At 43.0% G+C, this 19,231-nt stretch overlaps 1 protein-coding gene across 1 annotated transcript in view; it reads right to left on the bottom strand.

The window, feature by feature from the left end:
• TAFA1 (TAFA chemokine like family member 1) overlaps positions 1 to 19,231 on the bottom strand; it is a 317,166-nt gene that overhangs the window by 65,926 nt on the left and 232,009 nt on the right. Inside the window, exon 3 of the mRNA XM_045022951.1 lies at positions 1,355 to 1,495. Coding sequence (XP_044878886.1) covers positions 1,355 to 1,495 — 141 coding nt within the window. The remainder of the gene's footprint in view (positions 1 to 1,354; positions 1,496 to 19,231) is intronic.

Below are 19,231 nucleotides of genomic sequence, written 5' to 3'. Positions count from 1 at the left end.
TTCAATGAAAATTGGCACAGCTGTTGCTCTGTTGGCAGTGCCTTTGAAAACGTTGCTACACGTGACTGAGGGAAGCGGGTATTCAAATGTCTGTGTGCGCGTCTCTCTTTCTGATGGAAGGCTGCATCTTTAAAATGTGAATCCAAATAGGAAACAAAAGATGCTTTGACAAATCAGCTGTGCAGCAACACTGCTGGCTCCTGCTACTTGCAGGAAGCTGAGGCAGAGGGATGTTCAACCCCATTCAAACAGAAAAGGCAAACTTCAGCTCTTAATGACTTTTGGCACCGCAGGGGGTTACAGTCAATGATGCTACCAGATCATTTCCACAAAATAGAGATGAGAAAAGGAACATTTAAAATCCAAGCCCATTTAATAGGGCTGCTACACAAGGATGCTACTGATCAGACATCACTTATCAGTGTGTGAGGAAAATAAAACCAAAGATTAGTCCCACTAAAGTCAATAGCTTCTTAAAGCCATAATATGAAGACATTTAATTTGGATAACCATTTCCAAACAGCAGGGTATATTCTCTACTTGCTGCACATTTGTACACCTCACTAATGTTCAATTAGGATTACGTGAACCATAAAGAGAAGTCTCCAATGAACATGTGTATATTTATTTCACCATTGGAATGATAAAGATAATCACAGAATGAGAACCCCAGAGTACTGACATTCAGATAAAAGTGGGACCCAGATGTGACGCACCCCATGTTTTAGTTTTGTCTTGCAAAGATAACCATGCATGACAAGATTCTGCCCTGAAGCTTTCAGAAGAGCTGGGCCAATGTCGGATCTATTCAGAAATGGCGGGTTTTTTTCAGAACCAAATAGCAGCTTTGCAGTTTTTGTTCGTCTTTGCTTATTACAAAAATCAGATCACTGGATTTTTTGGGCTGACTTTTTAAAGCCAGAAATTGAATCAGAACAACTTATTGTTGTCACCTGAAATATTTCTGAATCACAGCCATTGAGACATGAGGGCCCAATAGAGAGACACAAAGGAGAGGTTTTGCCCATTGTTTACTAAGGGCTCGCTCTTGTCACCAGGTTTGCTGTATTTATGTGAGTAGCCCCACAGACTGTAATGCAACTATTAGCGTTAGTAAATCCTTTTAAAACTGGGTAAGGCTTGCAGAATCAGGCTCTAAGGTGGGAGACAAGGTACACTGGTGATGTGAAAGGCCATCTCCTTGGTCAACCATTTATGCTTATAGTTTATCTTTTCCTAAAAAAGCTAAACCAGAGAATACAAGTATGTTTGCTACATAACATATATATATAGTGTTAGGTATATACTGGATGTTACATATTCAGTTCACACATATACTGGATGAGCTACTTGCCGTCGACACAGGAAGGTCTGTTTCGTGTTGTCCCGGCCACTTTCCCAGGGAGGCAGGAGCATTTTACTGTTTGTGATCTTTCCTCAATTCGATTCTTATTACAGCATCTGTGTGCTGCTATAACTTCACACGTTCCTCCTTCTGGCAACAAAGAGAGAATATTGACACGCTGATTAGGAAGAACTGCAATGGCTAGTCTAAGCAACCAGGCATGCTACTCTCACCGTTTGTGAAGAAAGGTTCTGTATAAGAGGGATTAAGAAAGTGTCTCCCATTACGGGCAATTTTGGTATTAGTATACTTCAGAGGCAATAGGAAATGCAAAATAAATGCTCAAGAGTAGATACAGCACCAAAGCCTGCTTCTCTGCATTGTGAGTAGCTCCACTGACATGAATAGAACTTTTTGGTGTGAATTCATAGAATCATAGAATATCAGGGTTGGAAAGGACCTCAGGAGATCATCTAGTCCAGCCCCCTAGGGAATATATCACAACATAGACCTGAAGGTGTACAGACTACAGTTCATGCAGAATGAAAATGTCTGCCTGTTTTACATGTGTTCTATTTCATCTCTCTCCTCCCATACCACTAGGTTACACTCTGACACAATCCCAGTATCTCAGAGAATCCACCTGGAAATGAACCCACGTCCAAATCCTCAGATTGGCCTCTAACCAGGTACCCGTATTCTGCGGGGGGGGGGGGGGCGAAATCAGTTCCCTAGGACTCAGCATGGTCCAATTTTGCTTTCCTTCGCACCTAAAACAATGGCCTGAACTGGCAGTCCCAATACAGGCAAAATTCCCATTGAGTCTGATGTCATGAGGCCCAAATTTTCCTTTCCTTCATTTTGTGTTTTACTCAGAGCATTCCCAAACGATTGATTATACCGACAGATAAATGGAGAGGGAGTCTACACGTGGGGCTAGAGGTGAGATTCCCACCTCACACAGACATACGTGGGCTAGGTCTCATCAAGCTACTATGCTAAAGGTAGGAGCGTAGCTGCTGTAACGCGGGCAGTGGTGAGGGGCAGCATGGCTAGCAAGTACAACCCGTCTTGGACCCTGGGGGGGGATGTACTCAGGGTGGCTAGCCCATGCTGCTGCTCACAGCCTGTGCTATGCTACTATTTTTAGCCTACTAGCTTGATAAGAGCCGGTGCCAGTAAAGCTACGCAAGCCAGGAGCCACATTCCTAGCGCCAGCTGTAGACATAGCCAGAGATAGATAGTGTAGGGCTTCCGACAACACATTGCTTGTGGCATATGCTGTGTACGTAAATGACACGACCAGAGCATTAGTCCCCTTCACTTGAGCGATATAGTATAGGAAGATCAGGCAGCACAGTGGGTTACTGTGCTGCTCATTAATCTCTCCAGACCTGAATTCCAATTGCATTTTGCTCATAATTATTAAGTGTTTATAGTCCCAGGCTGTTCGTTAGCAGATATTTGTCCACATCATGAACTTGCTGCATCAATACAAAAATATCCACAATACATAAAAGAGCAGGACATGTCAGAAGGCTCACTAGGTAGACTATGAAAGCAATATTATTTTAATCCCACCACGAGATGCTACAGCGCATTGCTTTAGCAACAGTGAACCACCTAATGGAAAAGGTCCATTGTTTCCATGGATCAAAAATCCAAAGGCTAAATTGTAACCTTACAATCAGCCATGGGAACAGGCAATGAGGAGCTGCCCCACAACAGCACGCCAGATAAGTTAGGACTTAATTCCTCCCCTGCTTCCCCTTGTTCTGGGAGAGGAGTAAGTTAGTTCATTCCTTTATGTGGCTACTCCCGGCCTGTGCAACCAGCCAGCTACTCTGAATAGTGTGTAGGTGACACGGGATCTGGGAGAAGACATGAGCCAGGGTTTCCCTCACTTCTTCGCCCTCACTGCCCACTGACATGGTTGCAGTGAGAAGTCGTGGGCAACTGCTTTCCTCCCTACAGCTGAGGTCACAATCTCAGCAGGGCAGTAAGGGGAGTGGGCAAACTTTCTTCCCTCCTCCTCTCTTCACTCTTCTGCACATCTCAGGCAGTGCTGTGAAAATCTAGCCCAAAATAAATGAGACCCATTGCTGTAATTACAGTCATGTGCAGTACGGGAAGTACAGTAAATCCAGAAATTACAAAAAAAGTGATCTTATGCAGCCCTTTCCTTACCGACAGAGGAAAAGCTACTTGGTTTGAAGAGGATCCAAGTATTTCCAGTAACTCAGAGCAGTGTCAAGGAACAAGCCAATCCAAAGTACGCAGTGGCACAAGAGACCTCATACTGCGTGGACATGTTTTACAACTTTAAATATTCAAACCTTCACCTTTCAGGAATGAGTCAATCAAAGCTGGTTAATGGTCTGTTGAAGTAAATTACCCTTGGTCACGTACTCATGAGGTTTAGTATTGATGAGCTTGCCAGCTCCAGGCCAGACAGGCACTGTCGTTAATATTTAACTACTCTTGACAAGAAGAGCTGGTTCCTGTATTTCCTGTATTGTGTATACACATATTTGGCTACCTGACACAGCTCTTTCTGAGCCAAGATGTGCAACAGCAGATGGATCACACAATTCAGACAGCTTGAAGGCGCTACTTTATGACAAAAGCCCCACTGAGGAATAAGAGGAGTTGCGGACACTCACTGTTGCTCAAGATTTAGCCCTATGTGTTTACATCTTAATATGAATTATGAACAAAATTTCTCTTCACAGCAAATCCTTTCCCTAAAGCTCTACCAGGATCCCAGTGACGTCAAAGGCAAGACTCCCATAGTTCTGCTTGGCTTTAAGATCAGGCGATATATATGTCATGAAAATGTGTATCTGTCGTTCTGACTGCAGTACATTTTCTGGTTTGTGTGTGTGTAAACAGGGCCGCCCAGAGGATTCAGGGGTCTGGGGCAAACAATTTTGGGGGCCCCTTCCATAAAAAAAAGTTGCAATACTATAGAATACTATATTCTCGTGGGGGCCTCACTTGCCTCCCCCCCAGGTAGCCCTGTGTATAAATTTGGCTTTTAACAGGAAAAAATGTACACAATAAGATAACCCTATCCTTAGCTGCACATACAGTACAGTAAATACTTGTGAGTAAGCGAAATGTTCTATTTCCTCTTAATTTTGTGGATGAGTACTAATAACTACTTGAGGCCAGTTAACAAAAGTTAGTCTTGTGCAAAATAATGGGTCGTGGCTGATGAGCTTTATAACACGTATATAATTATAACGTGGAAACCCTCAAGTTGCTGCAGAAAAACTCTAAAGGTTATATCTGGTAAAAACACAATGGAACTAAGACAATTCAAAAAACCTTTTGTTACCATATATAGTTAAACCTCTTATTAACTGGGACTTTTCTAATCTGCACAGCCTCTAATTTTCATACAAAAAAGTATCTTCCCAACTCTTCCACACAAATAGAGCGAAATCTCATGCGCAGAAACTGTATTTTTTTGGGAAAAACCAGATGATATAATCTCATCATATGGTGACAATAACGCTTTCAATTCCACTAGTATCTCTGGAGGATGTTACATAGAAGCTACTAAAGTTAGACATTTGAAAATCAGCAGGTCTGGAAATTTTTTTTTTAAAAGACCTGGCTGAGGAGCTCACAGGACCAGTAGTGTTGATTTTCAGTAAGGGCTTGTATCCACTTACTGGGGGATTGACACGTGGCGATCGATCTACCGAGGATCGATTTAGCAGGTCTAGTGAAGACCCACTAAATCCACTGCTGATTGTCCTCCTTTTGACTCCGGTACTCCACCAGAATGAGAAGCATAAGGTAAGTTGATGAGAGAGTTTCTCCCATCAATGAAGCATGGTATTCACAGCAATACGTTGACCTAACGTACGTCAATTCCTGCTATGTTATTCACATAGCTGGAGTTGCGGAACTTAGGTCGAAGTAGTCCCTCAGTGTATACCTACCCTAAATCTTGGCACACTGGGGAAGTTCCAGAAGAGTGGAAGAAAGCTAATATGCCAGTTTTTAAAAAGGGTAAATGGGATGACCTCTCTCAGCCTGACATTGATCCCAGGAAAGATAATGAAGTGGCTGATATGGGACTCAATTAATAAAAAATTAAAGGAGTATAATGTAATTAATGGAAATCCACGTAGGTTTATGGAAAATGTATCCTGCCAGACTAACTTGATATCTTTTTTTGATGAAATGACAAGCTTGGGTGATTGAGATAATAGTGTTGACAGGCTATATTTAGACTTCTGTAAGGCATTTGACTTTGTACTGCACGATATTTTGATTAAAAACTAGAATGATACAAAATTAACATGGCACACATCACATGGATTGAAAATAGGATAACAGAAGTAAGGCGTAAATTTTTAATGTTGAGAGTAATTATCCATTGGACCAATTTACCAATCGTCATGGTGGATTCTCCATCACTGACAATTTTTAAGTCAAGCTTGGATGTTTTTCTAAAATCTATTCTCTAGGAAGTTTGGGGAAGTTCTCTGGCCTGTGTTATACAGGAGGTCAGACTAGATGATCACAATGGTCCCTTCTGGCCTTGTAATCTATGAAACTCTCAATTTATAAGGGGTATGTTTTCAGCCCCTTGTTCCATACATTTCCAGGCAAACACTGTTACATAGTCAGCCCTGCATATAATAATTAGAATTTGCCTCTCCAAAATCGGTCAGCTGCTCTGGGTTTTGCAGGAGCAAATTCTAACATTGTATGTGCACTGCTGTCTACCTTTTAAAGGTGCACATGCCAAGTGGTAGTGCATGCATGTGTCCATGCAATTTTGTGCACATCTATGGGGAAGCGAGGAAAAGGCCGCACTGAAAATTTACCCCTAAGGTTTTGCAGTATAAGCCCAGGGTTCAAACTCAGGCTAAGCACCCTTCTGTCTACAAATTGTGCTAACCCAGGGCTTGAACCCAGGGTCCCAGAATTCTATGGGGGTGGAGCAGTAGATGCTCAGGGACATCTACATTGCAGTTTTACAGTCCCATAGCCCAAGTCATCTGACATGGGCCAGCTGCAGCTGTTTAATTGTAGAGTAGACATATCCTGGGAGTCCATCAAAACTATCCCTTTTTCTTTGTCCTCCAGACAGTCAAGTTTGGTGGAAAGTCACAAACAAAGGGCTAGAGCATCCACATTTCAGGAGGGCGCTAGGAAGTCTGGGATATGGTTGGATGGACTTGGGTCTGCATACTGCAGTGTGGACCGGTAAGCCGGGGCTGCCGTCGCTACCTCCGCCGGCGGTGGGGGAGGGACCTGGGGCACACCCTTCTGGCACGAGCAGGCTAGCAATTGTCCACAGAGCGCCCCCCCGGCAGGGGGACGCCGGCAAAAGTCTCTAGCGGGCCCCTTTAGCAGGGGACCGCTGGCACAGGTCCACAGCGCGCCCCTCAGGCAGGGGAGCAGCGGCAAAGAGTCTCTAGCGGGCCCCTGTAGCAGGGGGCCGCTGGCACTGGTCCCCGGCGCGCCCCCAGGCAGGGGAACGCCGGCAAAGTCTCTAGCGGGCCCCTTTAGCAGGGGACCGCTGGCACTGGTCCACGGCGCGCCCCAGGCAGGGGAACGCCGGCAAAAGTCTCTAGCGGGCCCCTTTAGCAGGGGACCGCTGGCACTGGTCCCCGGCGCGCCCCCAGGCAGGGGAACGCCGGCAAAAGTCTCTAGCGGGCCCCTTTAGCAGGGGACCGCTGGCACTGGTCCACGGCGCGCCCCAGGCAGGGGAACGCCGGCAAAAGTCTCTAGCGGGCCCCTTTAGCAGGGGACCGCTGGCACTGGTCCACGGCGCGCCCCAGGCAGGGGAACGCCGGCAAAAGTCTCTAGCGGGCCCCTTTAGCAGGGGACCGCTGGCACTGGTCCCCGGCGCGCCCCCAGGCAGGGGAACGCCGGCAAAAGTCTCTAGCGGGCCCCTTTAGCAGGGGACCGCTGGCACTGGTCCACGGCGCGCCCCAGGCAGGGGAACGCCGGCAAAAGTCTCTAGCGGGCCCCTTTAGCAGGGGACCGCTGGCACTGGTCCACGGCGCGCCCCAGGCAGGGGAACGCCGGCAAAAGTCTCTAGCGGGCCCCTTTAGCAGGGGACCGCTGGCAAAGGTCCGGATACACAAACCTCCGGCTCGGTCAGATAGACCGCAGCGGGTAGCTCCGGCTCCACAAGGGGTTCGGGGTCCTCAGTTTCCCCGGGGTCAGCAGCTGGGTCGGGCGGAAGCAGTCCGGCGTCAGCCTCTGCCTCCGTCCATGGCGCCGCCCCCACGGAGCAAAGGGCCCTGCCCTTTGTACACCCCCGCTCCGCCCCTCCCACAGCTGGGGACGGAGCGAACTTGCCCTGGCCCTGCCCCATCCGGCGGAACGCGCGGCGCGTCCCGGCCTGCTCCGCCCCTCCCGCAGCTGGGGATGGAGCGAATTCGCCGTGGCCCCGCCCCGTCTCGCGGAGACCGCGGCGCGTCCTGGCCCGCTCCACCCCTCCTGCCGCTGGGAGCAGAGCGAACTCGCCGTGGCCCCGCCTCCGCCGGCGGGGAACGCGGCGCGTCCTGGTCCGACTCGGTAAGGGGCCACCCTGGCTCCCTACAGGACCCTGGAGCCCCAGATTCAGGCCCAGGTTAGAAAATTCTTAATATAGGGTTGACAACCAGTGCAGATTCTTGAATCCAGGATCCACAGATTTGAATTCCACTAAGCCTAGGCTTACACTGCAGTGTAGACATACCCTAAGACAGTGGTCCCCCCCAGATGAAGGACCGTGGCGGTGGTGGAGCATCCGCTGAAATGCCGCCGAATTTCTGCGGCATTTTGGCTGCGACGCCTCTCGATGACGTTGGAGACCCCTGCCCTAAGACTATATTACTTGCATAAAGATGTACTACAGAACTCAAGTGAGACTGAACTAAAGCTCCGATTCAACAATGGAATGGGAAGACACAAAACCCTAAATCCAAATATGCTGAACTTTGGGGTGTTTGGAATTCAGATCCAGAACAAACACATTTATTCATATATCATCTAGCATCATAAATCAGCTTCTCAACCCTTTCATAGTGCAGACCACATCTCAGAAAGACTGTTTCATAGGCTTTCTCGCCTCCAGCTTACTAATTCTTGGGCCACTTCCCATTTCATGTGTGGTCACATCATGTCCCCATGAGAAAGACAGCATGGCTCTTGGCAAGCATTTTAGAACATGAATATTAACTGTGGTTTCATATTGGGAAGTAGCAATGACTATGGCTAAACTGCCTTCCATTCTCAATTTCCTGAAAATTGCTTGGAAACCCGAACCTGCCAATAAAATACTAATTATACTATTGCTACTAATAATTATACGGAAATCTGTACAAGGATTGTGATGTTTTCCCTCACTCTCTGCTCGAGATAGAAATCTAACTAGCACCGCAGATACAGAACTCTTCCTTGCTCAATTCCGCCCCCCCACCCCACCCCAGATAGTTTCCTTACTCCTATTTGCCCAGGCTTTGCCAGTTAAATATTCAAGATCAGCTTCACTGAAACTAGTGCGAGAAGCAACAGAGGTAGTAACTGATCCTGCTAAGATGAGAGTTGTTCATAAACACTCTAAGGGTATTTTCTGAGGCTTTGGCAACACTCGGAATTTGGGGATTTTTAAGATCTCGAAGAATAGCATTTGTGCTGTACAGTATGTTATGCTGCTTTGTGCTTTTCTGACGCCACTTGCTATTGTGGTAGTGAAATAGCATGTGTCAAATGTTGTTCAAAGAGAATTTTTGGCAGGCAGTATTACATTTGAACAGTTTGTGTTATCTGTCTACATGCCTAGAGCCTGGAAATTTCCCATTTCTTGCAGGGGATTTACTGGCCAGAGAGGTGAATTCTATCGAATAACACTGGGCTCTTGTTGAAAAGACATCTCCCGTCCTGCAGCGCAGGTGCAGTTTTAAGGCTCCAAGGCTGCATGCCATTGTCCTTATAAACAGAGGGCTGCAGATCCTCGGCAGATGTAAATTATCAATTGACTTCAATGGAGCTATGACAGTCCAAATTGTTTCAATTTTGACTCTCTCTCTCTCTCTCTATATATATATTTAAAAATATATGAAATAAAGTACATTTCAAAATGAAAAGTCATTTCAAAACAAAAAAGAAAAATCAAATCTCTTTGTTCCAGAAAAGGTTTGACCTTTTAAATATCACCGTCCCTGCTTTTTTTTCCCAAAACAAATTTTCATTGATGTCAATATGATTTGGTGAAAAATTTCAGTTTCGTTGAAGCAGCATTTTCCAACTGAAAACTGTTTGAATGAATATTTTCTCACCATCTTTACTGCTAAACCCTTATTAGTGACAAATTCACAAGGGACTCAGAAGTCTGTGTGAAAAATTCATTTTTGGGGGGAAAAGTAGGATAGATAGAATTTGCTTGAGTGCATTCTGGGTTATCAATACATCTGCCATCTATCACATTAGGATGCTTTTTTGCTTTTACCAGCTGTAGAAATCTTTGCCATGCATGGGTTTAAAATGTTAAACAGTAAAAATTATTAGGTCTATGTCCATGATTCTTACAACAAAACCATAGGTGCCAGTTTTCTCTGGCCCCGGTGGGTGCCCGTGGCCCCCCCCGCCCCTGGCCCCACCCCGACTCCACCCCATCCCCGCCTATGGCCCCATCCCCATCCCCAAAATCCCTGCCCTAACTCCGCCCCCTCCCTGCCCCTATTGGATCCCTTCCCCAAATCCCCACCCCAGCGCCACCTCTTCCCTCAGCACACCACATTCCCCCTCCCTCCCTGCCCCACGAATCAGGTGTTTCGCGGCACAAGCGCTGGGAGGGAGGGGGGAGAAGCAGGATACGGCGGCGCGCTCCCGGAGGAGGAGGAGGCACAGGTAAGCTGGAGCAAGGGGCGGGGCGGGGCCACAGGGAGATGCCGGTGCGTGCTGAGCACCCACCATTTTTTTTCTGTGGGTGCTCCAGCCCCAGAGCACCCACAGAGTCAGCGCCTATGAGCAAAACAGGGACAATTTAACTCCTGCAAATGGTTTAATTTTAATTGGAGAAACCTGAACGGCTGTAAAGGCGTTCAATTATCTCTCTATTATAAAGCTACCTTGCGTTTACATACCACAGAGTGAAATATTTTACCCTAAGTATGAACCTACACCGTGTACAGCTGTGATTTAAAATATCTAATCAGCTACAGGGCTTAAGCGCATGCCTGGAAGAAGCCAAAAGCCATCTTCTAGTCTTCTCTATTTTTTATATCTTTAGCGGAGAGGTAATAATGAAAGCATATTTCGCACTTCAAAACTATAACTTGCCTTTGCAGTCTCACAGACCCAGAACTTATCAGTAAACAAACATAAAAAAGGCAAACAGCGGTCTTGATTTGTGTTATACATTGTAAAAGTCATTAGCTATGAGTCAGGTAGGAAAACTTATATGTTCTCTTTTTGACAGTGATGACAATTTAATAGTATTTGACTCCACTGAGTTACATAGAGCATCCTGCGGCAATGAAAGAGGCTGTTTATCAAAATGATAAACATGTTTTCATTTCCTCCTTGGCTGCATGTATGTGATCAGAAGTCTAAGGCCATCAAGAATTCACTTATTCTGGCCACCAGGCAGACATTAAACTATTCAGGACCATCTGTGCTTGAAATGAGTTCCACTTAATGGACCTTCATAAGGCAGGTCAGTCATAATGAATGCATGTGTGCATGAATGCATGAGTAAAGTGGCATTTAGTTGAGACTTCTTGGGTTGTTGTGCAGAGGCACAAAGAGTTGATAGATAAGAGATGCCTTTCTTTTTGGGGGTCATATAACCAATGATTTGAGAATTCAGACACTCTATTAGATTTGCCTCCAGCCAATCACCATGACACCAGACACTTCCATCCACTCAAATGTTGTCGGAAGCTAGGTGTTATTCACAAAACAGGCAACAAGGTTGCAGGCTTAATAGGTTGAATTCTGCCAAGTGTTACACCCATGCAATCCATGCGGGAGGAGTAAAAAGAGGTAAGAACATGGCTTAAGTTCTGTAAGCAAAACATTTCCATCCAATTTGCCGGAATTGTTACTGGCGTTAAAGAATTTAGTGTATTTATACAGGCATGGACTTTATTTTGTCTACGTTCCTATGTTGTTGAGTACCTAATTAACAAGAGGAGCTGTTATTCTGACTTTTACTGAAATACATGTAAATATTACTAAAGGCTCATAAAACATCACTGACACCTCTATACAGAATTAAAGTGCTTTAGACTTCAAGTAAATGTTCAACAGCCTGACAGTAACACAGAAAACACTTGAGCCGTTTAAAGATATTCAAACGTGAGCTTACAGGAACTAATATGGAATAATGAAATTTTACACGTCTGCTTATCCCATGTTATTTTATGACTGGTCTAGACACAGCGATAGTCATTTCACCAATTTGTAAAAGAATACGGATTTAGAGGTTGCAATTTGAACAGTTTTGTGGTTCAAGTCAGCTTTGGAAGCTTCCCAGCTGTAATTAATACATTCATAAGCTTTAATCAAAATGTTTATGTCAGTTAATGTGCCAGAACTACCAATTACCCAGGACTCAGGGGAAAATACTATACTTCACTTTATTCTAAGAAATAATAAATAGCTACTACATTAGCTACACAATAGGTTCTTGCTTCTGACCTGCAAAAATACAACAGATGGAAAACACAAAATCCCATGTTACGCCATCAGGCAGCTCATAAGTCAACAAACAAAAGACTCATCATAGGCACACCACACGTACCACAATTTTTATTTCCATGAGCCAGTGACAATCAATATCTGCTTCAGAAAGAAAAGAATCAATGTTACAGGGATGCACTGTGGCACATAACAGGGATCTGGGGAAGTGAGGATGTCTGAAGAAACCAGACTTGATTTTGATACTTCTGTAGACAAAGGGATAACTGTAGCCATGACTTAAGCTGATGGAACTCCATTGACTTCAGTGGAGATACACAAGGGCTGAATATGGCCCATAAAGTTTAACAGCATTAGGGCAGCAACAAAAGTATGCAAATTTAATCCTAAAGCTAAAACTCTGCCCTCAAGACACTTCCAGTTCATCCTTAACTTATCCCATTTTGACGATTGATATAGTAAAGTTGGAAGCTATCCATTATATATTAAGATGTAGCATAAGTTGTGAATTTACAATACAGAGTATATGCTCAGCAAGGTTATCCCTTTACACTAGGTGCATTATTCACCCAACAGACCAGAAAAGATTTTTTGTGGTCTATGTGGTACGTACGTATTTACATTTTTCATTAGTACCCATTATTTGTATTGTTCATTATGTGGGCCAAAGGAGATATGCTATTTCAAGCGTGGAACTATTCCACACAACAATGGCATCATAAAAGATTGCTGCTGTGGATCATTAAGTTTTAGCCTGGAAAGTTATTTTCACAAATACAAGGTTAGAATGATAGCGTTCTATAGACACGGGGTCTGTTCTCTGAAGAAAAATCCGTTTGATTATAAAGAAAAATACAGAGAACATTTAATTTTGCATGAAAAACCAAACATTTTTGGAGACTAAGTCACAGATGTACAATCAAAACCATATGGGCTTCAGATCTGGAAAACTCCTGTTTGTTCTGTCACCAGGTTAAAAGTGCCATGGCATAAAAAATTGTTAAAGTGGCCTCCCTCATTAACAGGCTTAAACTGAGCTCTCCTGAAAGCAAAAATGTGACAAGCCTTTTATGGGATGGATTATGGCATCTGCAGACAGAGACATGCTGGTGAGGTGGCCTTGCTGCAGCTAGAACAGTGGTGGGCAACCGGTGCTGCTTCCTGCAGCTCCCATTGGCCGGGAATGGCGAACTGTGGCTACTGGGAGCTGCGGGCAGCCGTGCCAATGTAAATAAACGGTCTGGTTGCTCACCACTGAGCTAGAACGCCCAGCTGGGATTTTTGCTGACTCAGCCAGACTTAGCGGCGAGGTAACAACATGCATATGATACAGTGTGTCATGGCCCTTCCATCTCCCGTTCTTCTCTCCACTGCTTGACGTATGCCACATTCACTGCTCACAACTTTAAGCTCTGATCCAAACGCTACTGACATGACTGCTCTTTGGATCAGACCCTTCGTCAAAGCCAGAAATTTTTTGTTCTCTTTCATTTGTATTTGCAAATTTCACCAGTGCAAGGGTTGACTTTCCTCTGATAGAATGGCAAGTTTGAGGAACATTTAAAATTGTTAGCGCAACCAGATCTCTGAGCTCACTATAACTACAAAGCAATTTGGTGGAATACAAAAGCAAAAGTTTTAATAGATTTTGGAGTCACGGCCTCACTGAAATGAACTCTCATTGTTCTTGTACAATAATCTCAGGGCTACAGGTTATCTTCCTGAGACCCTGCTAAGATGCTTAGCAATGTGTTACAGAGGCAGACACAGACATAGATACTCCTCCACTTATCTCAGCTGTTGATTTGGAGCTTAAAGACAGGTAACTCAAGATAAAGGAAAAAACCCAAAGGTATGCTATATGTGTTTATTTACGCATCTAAAGTAATTACTATAACAGCTATGGGACTTAACAGCTAAATATTATTATTAATATTACAAAGAATCAATGCTTTTAAAAATAAGTGAATACAGGACAAGAAAAACCACTATCTTATCAAAAGAAAAGAACAGCTTTTGGGGGAAGGGTCTGAGTTAGGTCTCTACTGGATCATCCAATATTAAGGCTCATTAATAACTCTTTAGCCCATGAGCTTTGACATCAAAGCCCTCTTGAGGCAATATCTAAACCCAGAACTCCTGTATCGGAGCAACCATTCTGCTCAGGTTCTGCACCCATCACGATGGTATCTGAGCTTCGGGCACTAAGTCAGAGGCTTTAGCAGTTCAGAATCCAGTACAAACTTTGTGTTCTGTTCTGGCATTCTTGGTTAAGGCAGTATTATACAGCCAATTAATCGTTCTATTGCAGTTGCCAAAGTTAATTACCTATTGGCTGTGGCTTTTTCAGTCAGAAAGGTGGGAACTGAGCTCACAAACCTTAGCCGGCCACTGAGGCATTCGCAAGCGATAGCAAAGCTGCTATTCAGTAGCAATTCCAATGATGTCAAAAAAGAAGCAAATGTAATGGCTTTAATGGATACGTTAAATGCTTCTTATGCCAATTTCTATTTTCTTTTAAAACAAACAAACAAACCCCCAGATTCAAGCATATACATGCATTTTATCTAAAGATACAATCTAATTGCAATTGTGTACAAAATCCAAATATCACACCATGTCCTTTGCTCAGCCTGCGTATTCTAATGATCTATTTGCTCTGCTGAGTTGCTTATATAGTCCTCATCATAATACTATCCGAAAGCCTCAAACTCATTAAATGAATTTACCCTCACAACACTCCCTGCGTGGTGGGAAAATACTAAACCTATTTTACAGACGGTGAAAAGAGATACAGTGTAGATTAAGGTTTCAGAGTGGTAGCCGTGTTAGTCTGTATCAGCAAAAACAATGAGGAGTCCTTGTGGCACCTTAGAGACTAACAAATTTATTTGGGCATAAGCTTTTGTGGGCTAAAACAAACCTGTTGCATCTGATGAAGTGGGTTTTAGCCCACAAAAGCTTATGCCCAAATAAATGTGTTAGTTTCTAAGGTGCCACAAGGACTCCTTGTTGTTTTTAGTGTAGATTAAGTGGCATAACCAAGGTTATAGAGAGAGCATCTGTCTGAATCCAGGTCTCCAACTCCCAGTGCTCCAAACCATTCTTCCTCCCCATCAGATAAAATTTTGTTTCAGTATCTCAACCCTAAGAAAATAATAATTTAGAATAAATTTGCTATAGTTTTCTGCACATCCTACAGTAAGGGAATATCCTCAGCATCGAAACTCCTGCTTGCCGACTTCACTTACGTTGTGCTCCTTTTCATTCAATATAGATGGGAAAAGCAGGCCTAAATAACTAACACATACATTTGTAGTCCTCTAAAACCTTTTGCTAATGTTCCCAGCCATCAACCAAAATAGCCTTTTAGAACAGGTTTATACACAGATAATACAAGTGAATGTGTTTGTCAGGCAAAGATGCTACGGTTTCTGCTCCTGAATTCACAAAGAAAACCCAAAGCACAGTGCACGCAAAATGTGGGTGGATCTAGGGCAAGCTTATGTATTTCCATATCAAATCAATATACACACTAGAGAATATGTCTTTCTACTAAAGAGCTTTGCAAATTGATCTCATGAGAAATTCACACAGGACCTTATTCTTATTCATATAAAAAAAATCTCTCAAAAGATGAATCAAAAGAAAATGGCATCCAAAGAACAAGGCAGGCTTCTGACAACTAACACTTCTGGCACACAGCATTTCAATTGACTTTACAGCAACAAGCAGCATTGGCTGAAATATTCAAGAGGTCATCAGGGCAAAGATGGCCAAAAAATCATAGTGTTAAACAACAGATTACAGGTTTTGTCTAGCTATTATGGGAGTACTGGCAATTTTTAATTATGGGCTTACGTGCGTGTATGAAAGATACATGTGTGCATGACAAAATGCCTCCTATAGTGTGTGTGTGTGTGCATGCGCACACGCGTGTGTGTGTGTGCGCGCGTGCATGTGTGTGTACTGTCCCCAATAGTCAAAGTAAAGAAAATTATCAGGGAAAGATGCCTGTGGATGCACCATGCAGACATAGTGTAAATTTCATTGCCATTTTCTCGGACAATGTTGAAAGTGAATTGTAATAGGTAGTATTAGCATTCCTCTGCTGATGAACTATAAAAAGCAGATATGTAACCCATGAGGCACCCAGGAATCCAACATGCTTTTGATAGGGCTCTTTAGTCTTTAATGAAATATTTTTGACTTCAAAGGCAGACCAACAATATCAAGTTTCAGAAATATGGGTCAGATGAGGCAGATCAGATATTTTGGTGGGATCTACAATTGTAGAATTATATTAAGAAATTTAACCAGAAAATTAGGAATTTTCTAACCATTTCAGGAGATGAAGGGTGAAATTTTCAAAAGCATCTCAGGGATTTAGGAGCCGAGGTAACATTTTTAAAATTAATGTAGGCATTTAAAAGCCCAAGTCAATTTTGAAACTGGGACTTGGCTATCTAAATCATGTAGGCCTCGCAATGGTGAGTGGAGCAATGCTTAAAAACAATTAAAAATATGGCCCTAAATCACTTTAGATGCTTTTGAAAATTTGACCCTTAATCTATTAGATCAATATTTTATTTGGCTGGTCAGTGCCTTTGGCAGATCCTTACCTTATCCGAAGAAGATTCAGGAGACTACAGAGAGGAGAGAGATGTGTATTTGCTCTTTGATTTAAGCCTTGGCAAAAGAGATGCAATATGCCTGCTTTCACCAGCATAAATTTATCCTCTAGATAGAATTAGTTATTGTACTAAACCCCTATGAAGTTACTTATGGTAGATTTTAAACTAAATGCAGCAGTAATAGAAGTTAGAGATAAAAAGATCTATTATGCCATCCAGTCTGACCCTTTGCAATTACAGAATTGTTCCCTATGATACATTTTTAGAGAGTCAAGGAGACTATGTGGTGAGACTAACACATGTGCTTTTTAACATTGACATTTTTCCTGACAGAGGACAGCTAAACTTATTTGGGGGATTATGAAAGTGGAAATATCTGTATGCCAGAAGTTGTGGGAACCACATTAATATTGCTATAGGAAACTCAAAATGGCTATGTTTTGCTCTTCTAACCTTGCCATGCATAAAGAATATTCCCACAGTGGGAAAACTGTCAGGAAAGATATGTTAGAAGAATGGAAAGCTCAATTAAATACATAAAATTAGATTTATAGGATGCAAAACAGATCGGTTGATTCTGACTCAAGATAGGGTACCTTAGATAACAGCTGAGCATTAGAAGCGCCCAGGGTAAGTGTCCAGTGTATAGCTACCTTGAAGGGATCTGAAGTGCTGATGCACATAAACAAATGATCTAGGCTCACATTCTGAAAATTGACCTCTGGCTGTGAAGTGCAAAACTTCAGACACCTAGGAGCTGATTGTAATTGGTGCTGAGCATACTCGGCTTCACATGAAATCAATGGGAGATATAGATACAGTAAATTACTGAATCCAGTCTCCTGACAATGAAGTATAAAGATCTCGGACAGAGGATGTACCAGATAAATTCATAATCAAATATAGTTTGTTATTAAAGGACATACATGCATTTGTATACAGAGAGTGAAATCCTCATCCTACTGACGCATGAAGATTCCATCCATAGTATCTTGTACCTTTTATATATCTTTTATCATCCCTGAGCCATCTCTTAATAAAAAAAACCCTATTATTCATAGAAAAACATAAATAAGATGTCAACTGCAAAGGGAGATCCGTAATAACTAGTTTGAAAAATAAGGCTAGAGAAGAGTATTTTATCGAGGTTCAGCAGTGATAAAATCATAGGAGAATATTAAACTTTTGTGAATTAGAGAAACAAGACATTTTTGCAGATTATTGTTTGATCAGATTCCTGACAAATATATCCCACGATAAGCTTATCTGCTAAGGTGATTAGCCTAAGGAAAATCTAGGATATATTTACAGGGAACAGTAACATGGTTTATGGTAATGTTCTTCTCAAAGCTTTACACATGCATGCCCTTGTTTTAATAAAGTAGTTAGATAAAGTGTGTATGTGTGGACGTAATGTGATCCACAAAGAATACACACTGACAAAGAGGCTATGATTACAGAGATATTGTTGACAGACTGATATACAGAGTTACTACCAGTGCAGAAGGTACATTAATCTTCCAAAGAATTGTAATAAATAAAATAACCAGGAGGAACAGGACTAAAAGATTTTGGCCAATGTACTAAAAACGGAGAGTTTGAGGGTTGAATCAATATGCAGGTGTCTCAGACGGGATATCTTGCAAAACAGTAATCAGGTTTGGGGGTTTAATGGCTTGCCAAGTATGGCTGCAGAGATTTTAAAACAACACCACTGACCACATTACAAAATTCAGTAAATGCCACATTTCACCTGGAGAACAAAAGGCCATAGGTCTAAATTCTACTGTCCGTAACAACCATGCAATCGCATTCATTCAGGGAATTTAGTTCTCAGTTATGTTTCCAGTGGAGAAACGCCACAGAAATTCTCAGGGTCACGCCATACCCAGATTGCCCCATCTGGTCCCCAAAATGGGCTTGGGATGAGGCTCTTTGCCATTGTGTCTAGACTGGCCATCAGTGCCACCTCCCCTCCCACACACCGAACCTCTCTTTTGTGGATGTCGCCCTTTAAAAATGCCTGGAAACAAAATGTGTCAGGTTGAAAAAACCGCAAAGTTGGACCCCAAAACAGCCTTTTACAATTCACCACAATTCTGAAAAATTTTGGGTTCAGTTTGGGTTGAACCAGTTGTTTGTTTTTCCAGAACTGCCAGCGAACGGAAAAATCCGTTATTTGTCCATCTCTCGTCTATACAGTGATATGAAAAGACAGTGGATGGAACTTAAGGAAAGGAGTCTATTAATCAATTTTGCATTGCCTCGGTTTTACAGGACACACTACTGCATAACAGGAAAAACAGATGATCCTTGGCCCAAGGAACTCAGACATACAATCCCACACTCCTTGCCATGTTTCACTTAGGCTCCAAGCTAACCAAGCTTTCAAGAAAATGTGTAACTTTAAACACATTTTGCATATTGTATATCTGAATTGAACTAATTTAATTCATAGACTACCACAAACTGTAGATAAAGAGGAGTGTTTTTTAAAATTTGCAAATGTTTATCTGAAATTACTAAATTTCATCCAAATTCAACTGTACTTACCCAACATTTGCTTTAGCAGTTCTATTGTTGGTCAGGG

Source organism: Mauremys mutica, chromosome 7 (genome assembly GCF_020497125.1).
Source record: "Mauremys mutica isolate MM-2020 ecotype Southern chromosome 7, ASM2049712v1, whole genome shotgun sequence".
NCBI classification, from domain to species: domain Eukaryota; kingdom Metazoa; phylum Chordata; order Testudines; family Geoemydidae; genus Mauremys; species Mauremys mutica.
This window is presented reverse-complemented; position numbering and strand designations above follow the sequence as displayed.